This window comes from Neltuma alba, unplaced genomic scaffold (genome assembly GCF_004799145.2).
Source record: "Neltuma alba isolate B1F8T4 unplaced genomic scaffold, ASM479914v2 tig00013372_pilon, whole genome shotgun sequence".
Taxonomy (NCBI): domain Eukaryota; kingdom Viridiplantae; phylum Streptophyta; class Magnoliopsida; order Fabales; family Fabaceae; genus Neltuma; species Neltuma alba.
The window spans coordinates 304,661-323,949 of NW_021637635.1; the positions used below are offsets into that span (position 1 = coordinate 304,661).

The following is a 19,289-nucleotide window of genomic DNA, read 5'->3' on the forward strand; positions in this document are numbered from 1 at the left end:
TGGCTTGGGTTATATATATATATATATCTATATTTTCAGAGTTTGCTTATGTGTAGACTTGTTAAACAGCAGAGGCTATAATATAATAACAAGAATATCTAGAGGTGTTTTACTCGGAAATATTGTCGGTAAAGTTGGGTTCAAGTTTCTACAATGTGGATATTTAAAAATATAAAAGCCCCGACTGGAAAGTGTATGATATGAACGTGATTTGATCCAATGTTTTGGATGGTCCTTTTTCGCGTAGAGACCATCGTTTTTCAGTATTCAGAAAGAGACCACTAACTATAAAAGATACCCACAGAAAAGTTTCTTCCCCTTTTCGGTTACACGGTGAAAAAGGGGGTTTGGAATGAAGTGGTTGTTCCAGGAATTGAGCTTTTAGGTTTAGTTTCCTTTTTATTGCTGCTAGTTTTGAATATTTATAATTTGATTATCTTCTTATTGGCTGTTATATATTATATGTATATATTTATGTATCATCATATAACAATTAAGACATATCCTTCCTCCAACATGTACCAACGTACGTGACCCCTAATGTCGAGTGATGACTCTAATTGACAATATTGCTAGAAAATGCCATTCTTGTCAGTCATCTTGATGCGATCGCTTCATCGACTATGGTCTTCTGTCATCATTGTGGACTTTTTGTACTGCTATGTTTTTCTTCTCTTCGTTAACTATGTATTTGCTGCCATCAGCTCTCGCTCACCCCTCTATATCTCCCTGTTTAGATATCACTGTTTCCTTCTATGTGTATGATGTTACGTGCCTCGTCTTGGTTTTTAGAAGATTCCACCACCGGCACTGATGATATATATATACGATCTTAACATACCATTGGCAGTTGGGACCATTGCCTTTTTCTTACTTATATTTTTCCTTTCCATCCTTGTGTAATGTTGGTGCTTATCCCTCTCTCCGTCATTAAAATCTCTACAAGCACTGATACCGAGAAGATCGATATTTGTTCTTATCAAGAAAGAGACTAGTTTATACCAGGGATCAATCGCGTGTGTGTACGTATATGAAAGTTTATATTTTACATTTCATCAAAACATAAGCGAATCTCCAGCATAGGGGCCTCGTATATTTGGTGATATCAATATTTTTTTAAAAGCATTTTTAATAAAAAGTGTCTACGTCATGTCATCAAAAACCATGTCCACAAATTGTTTTGTCGCCCAAAACTAGAGTTAAATCACACTAAACAAAATAGTATAGTTTGTTTTTTGCTGTCCTATTTTTGACTCATGATCAATGCAGTGTTTCTGCCACAGCGCGCATATATGTGTGTGCGTGCGCGTGTGCATGGATATACAATGAGGTAATGCTTTTTCAATTTGAAAGTATCAGATAATATCATGTAATTCTTACCAAAGAAAATTTTCTAGTACTTGGATGGTAAAATGTTATCCTTGACTATTCTAATGATATTTTCCCGTGAATATGCATGGGAGGGTCTGTAAGTCTCATCTCACCTATATATATCATTGCTTATTGTGAGAAGGTGGAGAAAAGTTCGCAGTTTACATTTAATTGACAGGCAACAACGAACTCACTTTTAGTCCACGCATGTGGTGCATATGTTGTCTATCATATATAAACAGAGACAATAGAATTAATATATCATGCAGTAATGCTTAGATTCCTAATACATATACACTACCTCAAATCCTTAATATAACAGCTATTTTAACTTTTAATTTGATTATAAATATAAGTTTTTAATATGCTTTATCTCTTATATTTATTTATTTTTTTAAGGTAGTCGTTGTAATAGATGTATATGTTAAATGTTTGATCCAATGGTAGTTCTAGATAATACATATTATTATCAATGGTATTTTAGGGAGATAATATCTATTTATTACAAATAACTAACTTAATAAATTTTCTTAATATACTCAAATTAATCAACTAACTCTTATATTAAGGACTGGAGGTAGTATTACCTATTTCACCTTTTAATAATGATATTGAATCCCTTACCAAAGAATTCAGAATACACTTAAGTTGATGTTACGGTGAATCCTGGAAACCTGTGTTTGAACGTATATATCCATGTATATGCAAGTGGGCGAGCAAGGTTTCAGAGAATGCAATCGATATCTTATTCACACTCTATACTGTTGAATATTACTAAACGCATATAGCTAGTCTTTAATATACTTATCAGTTAGTCTTGTATAAAATGTACAATTGCTGTGGTTACGTACATTCAATGAGAAATGGCCATTCAGCAGCATTCCCTGCCAACAATAACTATACATACAAAAGCTGAATCGAAAAAAGCGGTATTGACCAGAAACGTGGTAGTGTGCAGGCCATAATTGAATGATATGGGGGAATTGGAGCTAGGAATATAGGCCGTGGATGGCTACTTTTTATCTCAGTGAAACTATAGTATTTAATTGATGAAGAAAAACAGAGGGGCTATATATATATATATCTACAACATAGCTACCAAAGTTTGACTTTACAGTGCAAGTTGCGTGAAAGTTGCGAGGGGCACTGTGAGATTGAATTAACTACTCCTGCAGATTCATGTTTGTAACCGACAACAGCAGAAAGGGACATTACGTAACGTTGTCAACCAACCCATATGATATCCACACGTTCCTCCCTCGTCTGCAGTTGGAAAACGATACATGAGTTCTGTGGTCACTCTATATCATATCCTCCACCACAGATCTTGTATGTGTATATGCAGCAGCAAATGACAGTACTGTGGAATAAATACCTTAAAATTACAATCGTATGCATTAATCTCTCGCATAATTAATTTTTTTTAATGTTACCTGACCAATTTTTTTTTTTTATGTTACATTTTCATGTATGAATGAATATGCTCTAGGGGTGTTCATGGGTAGGGCTGGGCAGGGCATGCCCCCTGCCCGATGCCCAGCCCGAAAAATGAGCGGGCTGCATTTTGCGGCCCGCTGTCCTGCCCTGCCCACAGAAGCCCTAACCATTTTCGGGCTGGGCAATAACGGGCTGGGCAGGGCGGGCTTCCAAGCCCAAATAGTGATACCTTGGTGAAAATTTTTTTAGTTAAAGTAAAGGTATCTTATAACAACTATAAAGAAATAAATACTTGAATAAACAATAAATTCAACAAATCAATAACTTTGCTTTGTCTTAAATTGATATATCTTTTAATATAACACTAAAGTGAGCTTGCTTTTGCATCTTTGCAAGACAACCAACAATAAAAACAAACTAAAAGATACTAAACCAAATTAAAAAAAATTAAAAAGATACTAAGAAGGAAGAATTACGCATACCACTAAATATATCTATGGCAAATGAAAGAGGGGAGAATAATATATATTATTATATATATTATATATCATTTTAAGTATTTTTGGCAAAAAAAAAGAATTATAAATATATATATCACGGGCAGGGCCAAATGGGCAGGGCAGCATACCATGCCCGCAGCCCTGCCCTGCCCATAATATGCCCAGCCCAAAAATGCCCATTTTTCTTTGGGCTATTTTTTTTTCGGGCTGGGCAGGGCCATTTTCTTGCGGGCTTGGGCGGGCATACCGGGCTAGCGGGCTTGATGAACACCCCTAATATGCTCAGTTGCTGAAAAAACTTGTATATGTACTACCTCCTATTCTTAATATAAGAGCTCGTTTGACTTTTATTTTGATTCTAAATACAAGACCTCAATCCACTTTGCCTATCATATTTATGTATTTTTTTTAATATAGTCTTTTTAATAATAGTAGTTCCAGCTAATATACTTGATTAACAATGATATTTTAGAAAATACAACACCTATTTATTATAAATAACTAAATTAACTAATTTTCTTAATACATTCAAATTAGTCAACTAGTTCTTATATCAAGAACCAGAACTAATATATATATCATTTCTGAAAGGCAGTTATTTAAATTTGTATTTTAAAAGCATGCAGGTTAACCGGGTTCGAGTAAAAAAAAGAGAGAGCTCACCACACCAGTTGTGCAATTGTGTTGCGAGTATCGGGATTCGGAAGAAAGTTGGACAAGCTTTAGTCCGTAAACAAACTGGAGAAAAATGAATCTTATTTGGGTTATTGGCCCAGTCCATTCCGGCCCATTTCCTTCGTCTAATTTGCATTGTCCATCTGTCGTATAGCCCAAAGCAGTGCCCAATCGAAAATAAATACAACACAATAGGACCAAGCCCCTAGAGGAATTTTTTTTGTTTCTGAAAAAACAAAATGGCTTATATTAAAAATAAAGAAAGTTACAGGTGACAGTGAGTAAGACAACCTACATTCATAAGAAAACACACTTTAGTGATAACATCAAACTGAAAAAAGAACACTGAAATATGAGAGAAAGAATGAGTAGGTATTGTTGAGTTATTATATTAACAACAACAATATAAAACAGATATTGTAAATCCCCGTCTGAGTATTATGAAAAAAAAGGATTTATTTTTTATTAAATATTAATTCTACAAACGGGATATTAGTTTTTGGTTCCCAAAGTTTTCCCACGGATTTTATATTACTAATATATAACAATAATAATGATATATATACTTTCTTTTGACTTGCTTCTTGTTTGTTTTTTTTTTATTCTAAATCCAGTACTTATATAAAAGTTAGTTAACTAATTAGAATAAATTAAAAAAATTAATTAAGTTAATTAGTTGTAATAAATTAGTTTTATCTTTCTGAAAATATATTTATTAATCAAGTATATTAGCCAGAACTATTATTATTATAAAAATTACCTTAAAAAATAAATAAATATAAAAGCAAAATAAATTAGATTTTATATTTAAAATAAAAATAAAAATGAAACGTAGCTTTTAATTCGAAGGATAGGAGGTAGCATAATGGAATTTTGTAATTTTATTTGGTAATCATCTGTTACCGATTTCCGCTTGCAGGTCATCCTCACCGGCCCCTGTAACTACAGTACCCGCCAGTTGCTTTTCTGAAGTCCCATCGACGCTTTTGAAAGACAGTGGGGATCACGCTCCCATTAATATTGAGAACGTCATCAATTACGGTCCAAAATTCCAAAGAGACAAGTGGCGTGCGCGTGGGATCAGAATCTCCTGTGCCTGCTCCAAATTTTGGACTGGTTGGGCGCTATCCTTCGTCTGATACCCTGCTTCATCTCAATTTTCTATTTTCTCAAGATCCACTGCTATCTTCAGACTTCAGCCCCTCCTTTCTTCTCAGTTTCAAATTCTCGCTTTTTCGTCAAGTTCTTTAATAACATTCGGTGCTCTTCTACTGCCTTCAGGTGATTTTACTTTATTACTCCCTTCTATATATGCTTTCTGTTTTGTCCTGTATATATTTCAAGTCAATTTTCTATTTGTTCTGTCGATTGAATGTGAGCTTGCCGTCCTTGAAATTGAAAACCAGGATAAAAAAAAAAAAATCTGTTTATGTAGCCTGTTTCTATGAAGTAGGTGCGAGCTTTTCTCCCCCAAAACAGTGGCTGCATTAACTGTGAAATTCACTCTTCCTTCTTCTTATTCATTTCTTTTCTGATGAAAAAAATAACTTTTTTGAAGCATCGGATTAATACCAAAGAAAAATAAATAAGATACTTGTAATATGGCCCGTGATGTCATGTGTCAATGCCGATATCTAATTTATGTATTGAATGTTTTGGAATGAATTCGATATGGGCAAGGGAAGTAAGCATACTCCGAATTGTTAGATAATGTCTGGTACCTTGAACGGCATGGTTATTATATACAAGGCCTTATGAATGGAGCAATGAAAGGAAAAGGTGTGGCTTAAGTATGCTTTCTGACAAGTGATTTCTGGAGTGATTGAAAGATTTACTACGAGGACATCTTCTTTTGTTCGGTGGAATTTGATTTCCGTTGCTTTTCGTAGGTCTATTCATTCCAAATTTTCCAGTTGAGGCTTCAGTCACTGGACAATAATGAATTCCGGTGGTTACACCGCCGAAGTCACCAAATTATCCCCTAGAGCGACAGAGAAGGATGTGCACAATTTTTTTGCCTACTCTGGTGTAATTGAGCATATTGAAATCATCAGGTAATTTTCTGCAATCTTATTTACTGAATGCAATGTGTAATCCTGTAGTTAAATCAAACCAAGTATATGTTCAACATATGATTTTAGTCCATGGCGACATTTTGATGCGATGCTTATTTGGTCTTTACTTCTTGAAGACAAGACATTGCAAACATGGGATATTTTTAATGGCCAACCTTGTTTACTATCCCAACAACATTTCAACTTTTTTTTTTTTTTAATGGATATCCCTCTGTCAAATTGATAGACTTTAATAATAATGACCTGCAGAAAAGAAATATAAATATATAATGATCATTTCCCTTTTGATAAGTTAGCTTGAACAAAATCTACTGAGTATCGATACTTTCATTTAATACTCCTCTGGTCCTTAATATAGAACCTAATTGTTGAGTTGATTTTGGTCTTAAATATAAGATTTATTTCTCATATTTATCAATTTTTTCTAAATCACCCTTATGGATCTCCCTCAATCATAATCAGGTAGAAGAAAGAGAGAGAGTATTAAGAAAGATAATTATAGTGTTTTAGGAAAAACATGTCATATTTCTTATAATTAACTAACTTACCTAACTTCCTTAATCTAATTAAATTAGTTAAATAGGCCATATATTAAGGACCAGAGGAGTACTTTTTATTTCCCATTACTGTTATATAGAAATTTCATTACTTGCAAGGCTTGGGGTGAAAGACGCTTGTTTATATAATTCCTCTTTTGTCACGATACAGATCTGACGAAGATGCGAATACTGCATATGTGACCTTTAGGGATGCTTATGCTCTGGAAACTGCCTTGTTGCTGAATGTATGTTGATGCTAATCAGTCTTGCCTCCTTGTTTTTAAAATGTTTGATATCATGGATTGATGTCATCTACATTATGTCTTCCTAAAGAAGCTTATCTTTAGTGACTTAATTGCAGCCTGTCAACAGTCTCTGTCCAACTTTTAATCTATGATGGATTCTACTCTAGAATAATATTATTTATGCATAAAGATTCTGCTAGGGTCTAAGTCTCACAGGATTAGCTAAACAGATGGCAAAAGCAAGAAGGAAACAAAGAGGAAAGAAAAAGCCCGCGTTCGAATGCATTAGAGAGGCATAGACTCTCCATCTAAATTCTGCTCTCAATCCACTTGCTTCTACCCTTCCCGTCATCCCGCTATATTCACTATTCTATCTCTTTCTGACGGTCAAATGTTCACAATTCCTCCTTTACCATCTAAAGGCTCCCACGGACCCTCTTCTTTCTTATTCTCACTTTTCCTAGTATAAGTCAAAAAAAAGACCCATCTCTCATCCTCTTTCTCCTAGAATATGTCAACAATTGAGGTCCAGCGGCCAAGTCAATCCCCATCGGCTTACAAGAAACCTATAAAAATCCTTTTACATGAATACAAGACACTTGAGTAATTTCATCTGAACATCTAGACTGGTGACTGAATTCGCCTGTGCGGGAATAAATATTGCATGAAGACGTTAAGGACAAAGAATAATAAAGCTGGAAGGAAAAATACTATCTGGTGATACTGTATACTGGCGGGACATTTAGAACAGGACACGCAATAACTTTCCTTTATAATAGATTTATGACAAGATACCTTGTAAGATTTCAATATTAACTCCTTCATCAGTCTGTTTTTGGAATAGCTCATCTTTTGCGGTTGAACATTAGCTATTCAATATTCTGGTATTGATCATTAATATATTTCTCAATCTTAATATTGTGTTTCACTCCACCCATCTCAGGGATCTGTGATTGTCGATCAACCCATATGCATTTCTCGCTGGGAAGGTTCCATAGATGACTGTGATAACTGGAGTAGCCTTGCATCAAGACCTGAAGACAGTAGCTCATCAGTATGCTTGAAACCCTTCGTTAGAAAGCTTTTTGCTTTAATTGAACAGAACAATATAACAACCATCCATAAAATGAACTTCTGTTTTATGGTGTTTTAAGAAAGGTTAATATAATCTTTGGTCCCTCAAATATTCTCTCATTTCGGTTTTAGTCTCTCAAGTTTTAAACCATAGGTTTTGGTCTCTCAAGAGAAAAATTGTCCAAGTTTTTATTGAATCCTAGGTACCAATGTTTTAAATAAAAAAAATCTTGAAGGATCAAAGCCTATGGTTTGAAATTTGAGAGACTAAAATCAAAATGAGAGTAAACTTGAAGAACTAAGATTTGTATTAACCTTTTTAAGAAAAAGCATGTTATTGTTTATGAAGAAACTAAAATTCCTTTCAAATTTCATGAATATTCCTTGGTTTTTTTTGTAATATCGTAGTTTACAATTATAGAACGTGATGAATTAATGTTTTAGAAGGTTGGATGCTTTGAATAAACTACCGCTATTTCTTGTCCGTTGGAGGCCTGCTATGAGCACAACTCTCTCCTTCTCATGGGAAAGTAGCGAATGACATAAATGTAAATCAAAGCTGTGAACTTCTGCTGGTTTGTCCCTCATGTGAAGCAGAATAAGTTGCTCCTTTCATCATTATGATATCTCAAAAACATTTGTGTTCTCTTCTCCCAGAGTAACTTATGTGATGATCTCACAAGTGACTGTTTTGATCCATCATCTCAATTGTTTTACCTAGCTTATACGATTTTCTATATTAAAAAGGCACGTATCCTTGCTATTGAATTCTGGAAACAAAACTCCGTTCAACCTGCGATTTTTCATTACTTTTCCCTGTTAAAAAATGTAATTAATACCAACTGTTCAAGTCTGTTTCTTTCTATTATTGAATAAATGAACGTCCTTTTCTTTTACAGGATATTCATCTGCACAAATTTGTTTCCACCCCAGGGGAGGCAGTAACTATGGCGCAGGAGGTTGTGAAAACAATGGTAGCCAAGGGATATGTGCTGGGGAAAGGTGCACTGATCAAGGCAAAAGATCTTGACGAGTCTTATCGAGTATCATCCACAGCGGCAGCCAGAGTTGCGGAGCTCAGCAAAAAAATTGGGTTGACTGATACAATTAATTCCAGCCGGGAAACTTTCAAATCAGTGGACGAGAAGTATCATGTTACCGATATCACCAAATCAGCTGCGACAGTTACAGGGACAGCTGCTATAGCTTTGGCTAAAGTTACAGGGAGGGCGGCAGTGACGGCTGGTAATGCCGTCGTCAATAGCAGTTACTTTGCAAAGGGAGCTCTCTGGGTTTCAGATATGTTGACTAATGCGGCCAAAGCTACTGCTGACTTGGGTCAGCGAAGCAACAAATGAAACTTCAAACTGAAACTGTCGTATTCTAAGGTTGGTTTTGGTATAAAACTAGATGAATATCTTTAGGAACTTTGTGCAGTTGTCAAGTGCGTCCGTCTATCTGTACAAGTAATGAAGTGCTGATACTGGGATGGTGATTGGGCCTAAGCCATTGATCTGCTGTACATGGGCGCGTATTAAATTAAAACATTGGAACATCTGTTGATTGGGAGCATTAGATTTGGAGGACCCCAGATCAGATCAGCAGCTAACTTGTAAGTACTCAAGCTTCCTGTTGTCAACAGAACAATAACATGTTGATCTTCATATTTTCTTGCTTTGTATTGCATAAATAATTCTGTATAATATGCAGAAATAAACTTGAGTGTCTAAACGCGAACTGATGTCTGACTTCTGAAACGCGTTGCGGCAAAATACGTAAGGTGACGCCCGTGACTAGACTCTCACGGAATTGTATTGTGAAACAGGGAGGCAAATTAAACAAGACATTGACACAATAATGAGAAGAAGAAAAAAAGATGACAATATTGTTTTCTTGGGGTGCTTGGCACGAAATATTTCAGGTGAGAAACGTAGCGTCGTTAAATATTGATGAGGGCGCGTGCCAAATGGTGTTGCTTACACATTGGAGCAATATAAATAACAACTTGTGAATTGCTTTGTCATAGTTTAATGGAACTGTTGCTGGCTAAATATTCGATTCCAACCAGATGATGTTAACACTTTATAGGCATCCCACTCAACTAATCTCAGAGAAAACTATTTATAATGATTTTTATGGTGTCGAAAAAGCCAGAGGCTGCGTTGCCTGTGCCGGCCTAGTTTGACAGCATCACAAATAAATGGGAAGCCTTTGTTAGTGTTATTATTTGACTCGGTGGTGTTTGATTAATGGGAAGGAAGCAGAAATGGTTTTAATAGGAAAAGGGAGTGAGGTAGATACCTTGCTTGGTGCGCACTATTACAGACAGACATCCGCCGGTTTTATTTGCTGTATGGGTTCCTCTTTTTCTTTCTGAAATGCGTCTTTCATGCAGTCCCTTTTAATCCATGTTCATGTCGTTGTAGTTCTGGTTGGATTCTATCTCATGCATCACTTTTCAGAAACAGCCACCGCCACTGTAGCCACCGTGACCTTTTCTTTTCTCTTCTTTTCTTTCCGACGCTGACCGTCAAATATAATTCTGAATATATATATTAATAATAATAATCGCAGATAGGTAAATGGGCACTTCAATTATGGCCCAATTGTAGTCGGCAAGCAATTGCCATCTACCACTGACAAATTCCACCGATAGGCTTTTGATTGGATGGCATAAAACATCTTCCCTGTCGGGATTTTCTTAGCCCTGTATATATGAATATAAACACGTGAACACTGTTAAACAGGGCGATGAGGAGGCCACCAGAAGAAATGAATGCAGACGATAGTTTCTTTCGTTCCATCCCCATCATTTGGATGATTTGGGTGTTGATAAACTGTTGAAATCTTCCCCCTCCCCCCCCCCCCGGGTAGATGAGATTGAGGGACAATGGAATTTCCAATCATTTTCTTTTACATAATTGGGTGGCCGTTCCCCTAATGAAATATATGGCACCGCCCTCCCCTCCATCATTAAAAAAACAAAAATAGTACTTTTTGAAGAACCTTCCCAGTTTCAAATTTCAAACTCCCCCTTTTTAAATATGAGTATTCCTGTCTGGTTGTTCCTCAGAGTCAATATTGGTGATTTTTCTTGTCCCCGCCAAGCAACCTCCAAAAATTCAACATCACAGAAAAACCAAAAGGGCCTGGAACTGGAAGACAAATAAAAAGAAGGCGGAAGACTTCAGTGGCATCATAAACAATTGTGGCCGCTTCTTCTTTAAACTTCCCCTTTTCTTTTGCGCCTTTGGATTGTTGTGTAGAGTATGTTTCTTAGCCAAATAGTCTATTTAGCTTGAAATGCGATTTGACCAGGTCACTAGATACATCTCTGGCCTACGTTTGTTTTATGTTTGTATTCAAATCCTCTTGCCTACTATTATAATGTCAGGTAGACAGAAATGAATCAGGCCAAAAAAAAAAAAAAGAGGTAGACAGAAATGAACTCCATATATACATGAAAAAGTCACACTTTTTTAATAATCTGACGCGCTGCCATGTTAATTTCTACTGTGCTTAAATACATTTTCATGCGTTACTTTATATTTTTCACAACGCGTTAACTAAAGACCTGAAATCATTCATTCTTTCAACATAGGGATGCGGATTTGGACTTTCTTCATGACATGTGTATAAAAAATTGATTTCCTTTTTTAAAAAAAATTATATAGTTCATTCTTAACCTCTAAATAATTCAACCCATAACCTGGGTCCGTGAAAACAAGCGTGCTGCTCCTAATCATCATGGCAGGCATGGTGCCTTGCATTGAGCTCATAAACTCCACTTTCTAAAGATAACATTTTTTCTAATTAGCAGAGGAATAAATACAAGTCAGTTGCACAGAAGATATTCAACTCTACAATTAATTGTGTGACTACAAGTTATCTTCTTCTGGGTTGAAAAATTATTGTTAGTTTTGAATAAAAATTTCTCTGTTTTGTTAATTTAGATTATTCATATATATGTCCGCGCGCTTGCTTTTCCACATCCATCATTTTCATCATTCACACGATTCAAATCAATCATCGTTAAACATTACAACTATAATTCTACAATCAATACCATACATTGCACATTTCAAATTAATTGGCAAGTAAATGAAGCAAAATCAATTATCAATTATAAATTACACAATATGATGCTGCAATCATTCTATATATATATATATGTATGTATGTATATAATGTCCACCAAAGATGATAGCGATCAATTTTATTTCTTTTGGAAAAAGGAAAAGAAGAAGAAGAACCAAAAAGTATACATTTTAAACTGTATTTGTTGTACAGAAAGAGTGAAAGATTATTGTTCACCCATGCCCCTTCCTACATATCTCTGACACCAAAATTTCAATGTATAATAAAGAACCCACAAAACATACACCCAGAAGACTGAAAAATTACCTCTGTTAAAATGTAATTGAAAGTTGCAATTTATGAGCAACAGAGTGGGCAGCGGATTAACCCATTTTCATTACAATCAGGACACCGCTGGAATCCATAGTCAGTTGCTTCACCATCTTCATCTTCTTCATCAGCTTCCAAATAAATTTTACAGCTTCCGGAGCATGTTTCACAAGGCACAAATCGAATATCTCCACAGGCTTGACATATGTCAGTACTAATTCCACACTCGTTCTCAATTCTTTCACAGCCATTGAGTAATTTTTCAAGCTTACCATCTTCATGCAATTTTTGAATTTCCTCAGCTCCCCCAATGAAATTACCCCCGACGAACGCTACAGGCAATCCAATCCCAGTAAGCCTATCACCCAGAAGCTCTTTGAGCTCATCCTTAAACCCCGAATGCATCGACACATCTCGTTCATCGACGCGGACACCTAATCCTTTCAGAATGAGCCTCACATGGCAACAATCCTCATAAGTCTTCCTTACCCCGCGTAGGGAGGTAAAGTACAGAACTACCTTGTCTTTCTTGTATGGAAGAGTATCACCTTCAATTATCTTCTCTTTGGTGCCATCAAAAGGAAAGTTATTCGCAGTTATGGTATCTTGTTTCTCATCATTGATTCGCCGCAGGTGAAAAGGGTTGTCCGGGGAGAGCTCTTGTAACGACATTCTGAATGAGGAAATAACTTCAGGATCAAAATCGGTAATTGCAGGGGGGATAGTGGGATTTAATTCATCTTCCGTCATTTGAAGCCAGAGAGGTTTGGAGGGCCGAGTGTCATCTTGTACCATACCAGCTGGCCTAGGTGGATCGGCCGGAGCAGAAACAGACTGATCGAAAGAGAAGCTCCTGAAGTGACTGGGTGATCGGTAGGGGCTGATGTCTTCAAGACCTTCCATTAATTCCCACGTGTTGATGGTCTCCGGTTCACCTGGAGGAGTTCTGGTTGGAGTCTTGGGAATAGATTTTGGTAGCTTCTGCTCGATCATGCTGGACCATGTCTTGGCCTCGATTAGCCCCATGGAGAATTCCTTATTCTTTCTCTCACTTTCCGGTAATGCCTCATTCTTCTTCTTCTTCTTCCTCTCTTCTTCAGTCGAATTGCCGTCGCCAAAGCTGAAACCATCACTGTCGCTGACTTTGCTGTTGGAAAACTTGAATCCATTCTGGCTTCCAAATTCAGGAAGCCTGTGGGTTTTCTGATAATTTGAGAGAGGAGAATCGAGCTTGAGGGAACCCAATGTGGTGGATGTGAGAGCGACGACATGGTGGCTATCGCCTTCTTTCTGGGGTGGGTGGTGGACGTGCATCGAGTAACTTCTCGGCACAGGGGAATACGGAGCGTTGCAATGCCGACACCGTTTTTGCTTGGAACTAGCACAGCCCATGATTACAAAATACAAAAAGGACAAGCACAAGAAAAATCAAATACAGAAGGAAGCCACCAAAGAGTTGTATCAATTTGTTTCTAGGACACAGGTTTTGCTTCTGTGGAAAATCCACGACCAAAATCGATGACAGGGCTCATCAATCATTTCTGTGAATCCAACGGAGAAGGTTCTCTTTGCTTCTGTGCTGGGATTTTGGTGCGAAGGAGGCTGGCAGAGAAAAAGACGACCTGTTCAGGACAAAAGAAGCAGAAGGGGAAGATTATTGAATTGGTCCTGAAGAATTGGTGAGGAAATGATATAAGATATGAACCAACGGGGCAGGAGAAGTGGTCTCTAATAGAAAAGGAATGAAAGGAAAAGTCAAACAACGAAGGCGAGAGATGAATCGCGTAGCATAATGGAATGGCACTCTGAACCCTGATCCCACACGGGCTGGCCCCTTATCTCTTTATTAAAAACAAAAACATAATAACTTCGTTAATTATGGAGCAACATCGGCCTACGAAGAATTTGACATGACCGAGATTTTAATATAAAGCAACAAAATATGATTTCAGACGGGAAAATCAGTAAGGCAAGAATGCGAAAATCATTGCTTGAATGACTCTCCACGAACAAACCGAGTCGGAAACATCTGTTCCTTCCTTCACGTCTTTCTTAGCCATGTGAGAACTGAGACCTCTGTTTTTGTTTCCTTCGTATTAAAAGCGGGTATTGTTACCGGGAGGCTGCGGCGAAGGGCTGCTATGTCACCCCCACTCGCACTTTATGGCGCGTATGCTGCCTTCCACTGACATCAGTGAGGCGAAAAACCCTCTCCATAAGCTTAACGTGCCGCGCTTAGCTGGACCCCACTTGCCTTTTTATCATCCTTTCTCACAAGCGCGTCCAACAACTTCTGCATCGAATTTACTGTTATAACCTTCCTCTTAATTGGGATTAATATCCAAAACCATTGGCTGCACTGCGTTTGTTTTTGTTTTCCTTCTTCGGGTGGTCCTTCTGTTTTAGTTTTGTTTGTTCTTTAAGGATTAGTGTTAGTTGTTACTTGTTACATCAGGTAAGTAAACTACTATTCTACTAACTTCCTGTCACATAATTATTACGCTTAGTAACAGTCATTGTCTTCGAGTACAAAAATATCGTATTTTTACTATTTCAATTGGTTAATTTATTCCATGTACTGGTATGTTATAGAAAAATTAGCTTTTTTTGTGTTTCGACCGCCGTTGATGATGATAACCATCTAACGAAAATACGTGCAACATTGAAATGCAATGGATCAGTCGTGCGTACGCAATCAAATATAAGATGCTCTTTGTATTCTCTCCTGATTTGTCTTAATAAAAATGGATTCTTTTGATGAATCAATGTGCACAGGGTAATATACGTTGGACTTCGTCGCTTAAACATTTGAATTATCTAAATTTTGTGAGCCCGATTAATCCAAATTAGTAGGCGATAGTATCATGCATTGCATAGATATTGATTTAGTAATTGTATTTCTTCCCTTGGTATACATAACGAGCGTACGCGCATAAAATACGGTTGAAATCATTTAACAGCATCTACTAACTAATAACTAGCTAGCTACCGATAAATATGGTAGGTGTTACAGCTATGCATGAAAACCTACTTTAATTAATTTATCTACATGTGTGCGCGCGCGCCCGCTCGCTCCAATTTTTTAACCAATGACGATCAAGACCGTGTTAAACAAAAATCAGTAGAGAAGAAACATCTGTAGTTACTTATATTTAATAGAGAAAGCTTTGAGTATTGTGAACACAGAACAAGAAAACTTTAATGAGCAAAACATTTGAAGACAGAAGAAAGCTCCAATCAATTACAGTAACAGGACCGGACAGAAAGAAAAAGTCTTGGCGGGGAAAATTTGCCAGGAAGTACAGTATTATATATATAATACCAGGTGAAGACATATTTCTGGTGGGTTCAATGATAGCATACCTAATTTATTTATTTTTTGTTGTTGGCAAATGTACGTGTTAAGTAATTGAAATAATAACTAGAGTGGACAAAGAAGCAGCGGATTATATCAAAGGTATTTGTACGGTGATGGTGGGTTTTAAGCAATTGAAAGACAAATACCACACCAAACGGAATTAAGTAGCTTCAGATAGAGACATGATAATTCAATATTTTCGAAGGTGAATGGATCTGGGAGATTGTCAAGATTTAATATTTTCAATCAAGCTAATAAATAACTAACTCTCCTGATTGGGAACAAAACGGTGAGCTGGGCATTTGCTTGCATTTAGTTGAAACACGTACGCGTACAACTTATGATGAATCTTTTTAAGGTTGAAATATGATAAATCTGTTTCTTAATAAGTCATGATTAATCATTTAGTTGGGACATGTACATGTATATATCAAAGCCCCTATGATTTGGGAGCCGTAAATAGTAGAATTTCCAGGTTCAATGCACGGGGCTCGGGATATGAATTTAAGAGAACAATGCAAATTCACCGTCTTGATTCATATCCTAAGGAGACGGTCCTATCAAACTAATTTGTGAGATAAGTAGAAGTGCAAATTTAAATGGAATGTTTTCATTAAATAAGGAAAAAAAATCGTTTCGGTCAATACTCAATACATACTCTCAAAAAAAAAAAAAAGGAGGAAGATCAGAGCAGTTGAGATGAAATGACTGGTATGAAAGGGAAGAAGTCATAGTCAGAAGAAAATGATGGTCCAACCGACTTATTCAATGAAAGCACTTTCATTTCCTGAGGGGGGCGGGAAAGGGAGGGTTTTTGTAATCAGAAATGTTGGTGAGATATAGATTTGAGATTATTGGTGAAATATAAATGAGAAAGAAGGCTTAAAACTGAATTGAGAAACGGATGAAGAAAAATACAGAAACAATGAGGGAAGCGGGGCTGAAATTTGTCCCAAACATGACACTTGCTTGAGTAGAGTTAAATATGAAAGTTAAGTTTGCATTTTTTTTCTTATTCAACTTAAAATGCATCTAATTATGATTTCATTGTGAGGAGCGTAGAGAATCCAAACGTGTGGAGAGATAACGTGATGAGCAGGAAATAAAGCCAACACGTTATACACAAAATGAAAGAGATCAGAGAAGTGATGGGGAAGGAGGATGAGATGCACGTTCCAATGAGCTCAATTCCCCTATCCAGATGAGATCACACGTGGAACAGGGACTGCATGGGGATTGGTCCAGCTCATTATTACACGTCCTTTGAGGGCCACGTGATGCCCACGTGCTCCCTCCTTTTACTTCTTTCCACGCTGTTCTGTGCTTATTGGATCTCGCGGCTTCCCCTTAATTTCCCCACTCTTTCGTTATTCTCTCATCCTTTTATTATTCCAGTGTGTACGATTCGTGTTACCTTCACCTGTATTGATTGTGATTAAAATTAGTTATTCCTCTTATATTAAGTATAAGATCCTTTTTATAGTGTAATTATAAAATTCTTTTTATAGTATAATTTACACTAAAAAAACTTATATTTAAGATCGAAAAAGCATATCAAAAACAATTGAACCAACACCTACTGTAACAAGGGGAACCCTTGTCAATCATGCCAACAAGGAGCTAGAAACACGACTTCTTCTTCATCAGCTTCGTTCTGTCTCCAACTAAACCACATATATATATATATATATATAGCTTTATGCTTAATGAACAATTTATGCGTTATGTTCTGATTGTCAGCAGCTTATTAGTTTTATTTTGGACCCTTGTTCTTTTTATGGATACATGGAAAGAGGCTAACACTGTAACACATATAAAAGCGGCATGGGAAATTGGAGAGGGGATAGGGTAGGGAAATTAGAAACCAGGTGGGGCCCTCTGCTACGTAAGCAAACACTTGTTTATGTCTGCCTTTTGTGTGAGTGTTTGTCCTGAACCCCGAAATTGCGCTCTCCCCAACCGCTCTTCACTATTTCTTTCTTCTTTCTCATACATTTTAATTACAGTGGGACACGCTACCTTTTCAATTTTCACATATATCATCCCATGTAAAGTCGTCTTCATGGTTTCTACATAACTGATCATGGTATAATCGACATTCACGCATGTGTTTGCAACTAATTTTGGGCGCTGCCAAAATGTGATTTTAACATAGCCCTTTAAGTTTTTTTTTTCCCTAGAAGATATTTAATACTACCTTTCTGAATACAAGATTCATTGTACTCCAAAATCGGACGTGGTTTTATTGGTTTCACCTGTTCACCTCACCTCAAAACTATAAGGGTAGAAATGCTGGGAGTAAGAAATTTTTAAGGGGCCGATCACTAGGTACTTCCGAGGGAGGAAATCAGTTGTTGTTGTTTGGTTTTCAACATACTACTTCCGATCTTAATTATAAGATCTTATTTATAGTATACGAACGAGATTTTATAATTAAGACTGGAAGTAGTAATTTTTTATAGAATTTAGAAGCCCAACTTCCCAAATACGAGTAATTCGAAAAATAACTTTCCAAATAAAATCCAGGGAAGTTTTACTTTCCCAGAGTTTTATAATATTTTAAGAAAATATATAGTTAAATCCATAAATATTTTTTTTCTTCATATAGTATGAAATAAAAAGAGTCGTGTTATTGTTTATGTATTTGATGGTAAAAATTAACAAATTTTATTCAAATAAATAATTCTGACATCTCAAGAAATGAAATGTTGAATAAGAAAATTATCTATAAAGCATCTGCTTTCTTAAAAGTTAACTTCTTGGAATTCAATTTTCCAAACTAAATTAGATCAGAGTAGTGAATATACGGTGCTTATGATGAAAAGTCTTATACGTTGTATACAATATACATCACTTTAAGGGGGGAAATATAATCTGACAAAATAAGTTTGATGCAATTAATCAGTGTTTCCTATATATGTATAATATGAAAAGATATGATCTCTTCTTTTTTTTACCGGAATATGAAAAGATATGATCAAAAACACTTCGAGAAAGAGGAATTGAAAAATGGTAGCAATTCAGCAAAAAGAAGGAGCGTGAAGGAGGAAGAGGAACGCAGCCAAAATTTCAGACGCATCTATCAAAGCCCAACTTCCAATTTTTTAATACAAAAACCAAAAAAGGGGTCTAATTTCAATGGGATGATGTTTTAAGCCCAAAGATGCATGACAGAAACAAGTCCAAATGGATGGTTGCGATTTGCCAGTACGCTGTACTCTCCCTCAGCACCATCATCATCCGTACATCTCTGACCCTTCTTTTCTCAAGGAATGGGGCTTCTTTTGCAGACCAAGGGCCATGTAGATTCTCTACGATTCTCATGCATCATTACTTGTACTCATTTAAATTCAGTTTTAAATTAGGAAAAATTGTAAAAAAAAAAAAATCATGGAATTAAAAAATTTATATACAGGGATTGCTTTATAAAAATTATTATTAAAACTCATACTGTTGTTGTCAAAACTCATATTAATATTATCATAGGTCCTAATTTGTAATTTTTATAATTCCATGATATTTTCTTTAAATTATCTTATTTAATTATATATATTAGAATTATCTCTTAATTCAAATTGTTTATAATTAAAAAATTAAATTTAAAAAGA

General features: G+C 36.1%; 2 protein-coding genes across 3 annotated transcripts; one reads left to right on the forward strand and one right to left on the reverse strand.

The window, feature by feature from the left end:
• Positions 1-5,100: 5,100 nt before the first annotated feature.
• Positions 5,101-9,695, forward strand: LOC114736764 (binding partner of ACD11 1). Of its 2 annotated transcripts, none has more exons than XM_028924628.1 (5): positions 5,101-5,264; positions 5,873-6,037; positions 6,767-6,842; positions 7,786-7,896; positions 8,816-9,695. In XM_028924628.1, exons 2-5 carry the CDS (start codon positions 5,922-5,924, stop codon positions 9,272-9,274), a joined length of 762 nt encoding a protein of 253 aa, XP_028780461.1. In that variant the 5' UTR covers positions 5,101-5,264; positions 5,873-5,921; the 3' UTR covers positions 9,275-9,695. The 2 variants fall into 2 exon arrangements, with proteins under 2 accessions (XP_028780461.1, XP_028780462.1); XM_028924629.1 differs by lacking the exon at positions 5,101-5,264 and adding an exon at positions 5,651-5,762.
• A 2,460-nt stretch (positions 9,696-12,155) lies between these two features.
• On the reverse strand, positions 12,156-14,363 carry LOC114736762 (uncharacterized protein At3g28850-like). The gene has a single exon (XM_028924627.1). The coding sequence runs from the start codon at positions 13,713-13,715 to the stop codon at positions 12,351-12,353; it is 1,365 nt and encodes a 454-aa protein (XP_028780460.1). The 5' UTR covers positions 13,716-14,363; the 3' UTR covers positions 12,156-12,350.
• Between the last annotated feature and the right edge of the window lie 4,926 nt (positions 14,364-19,289).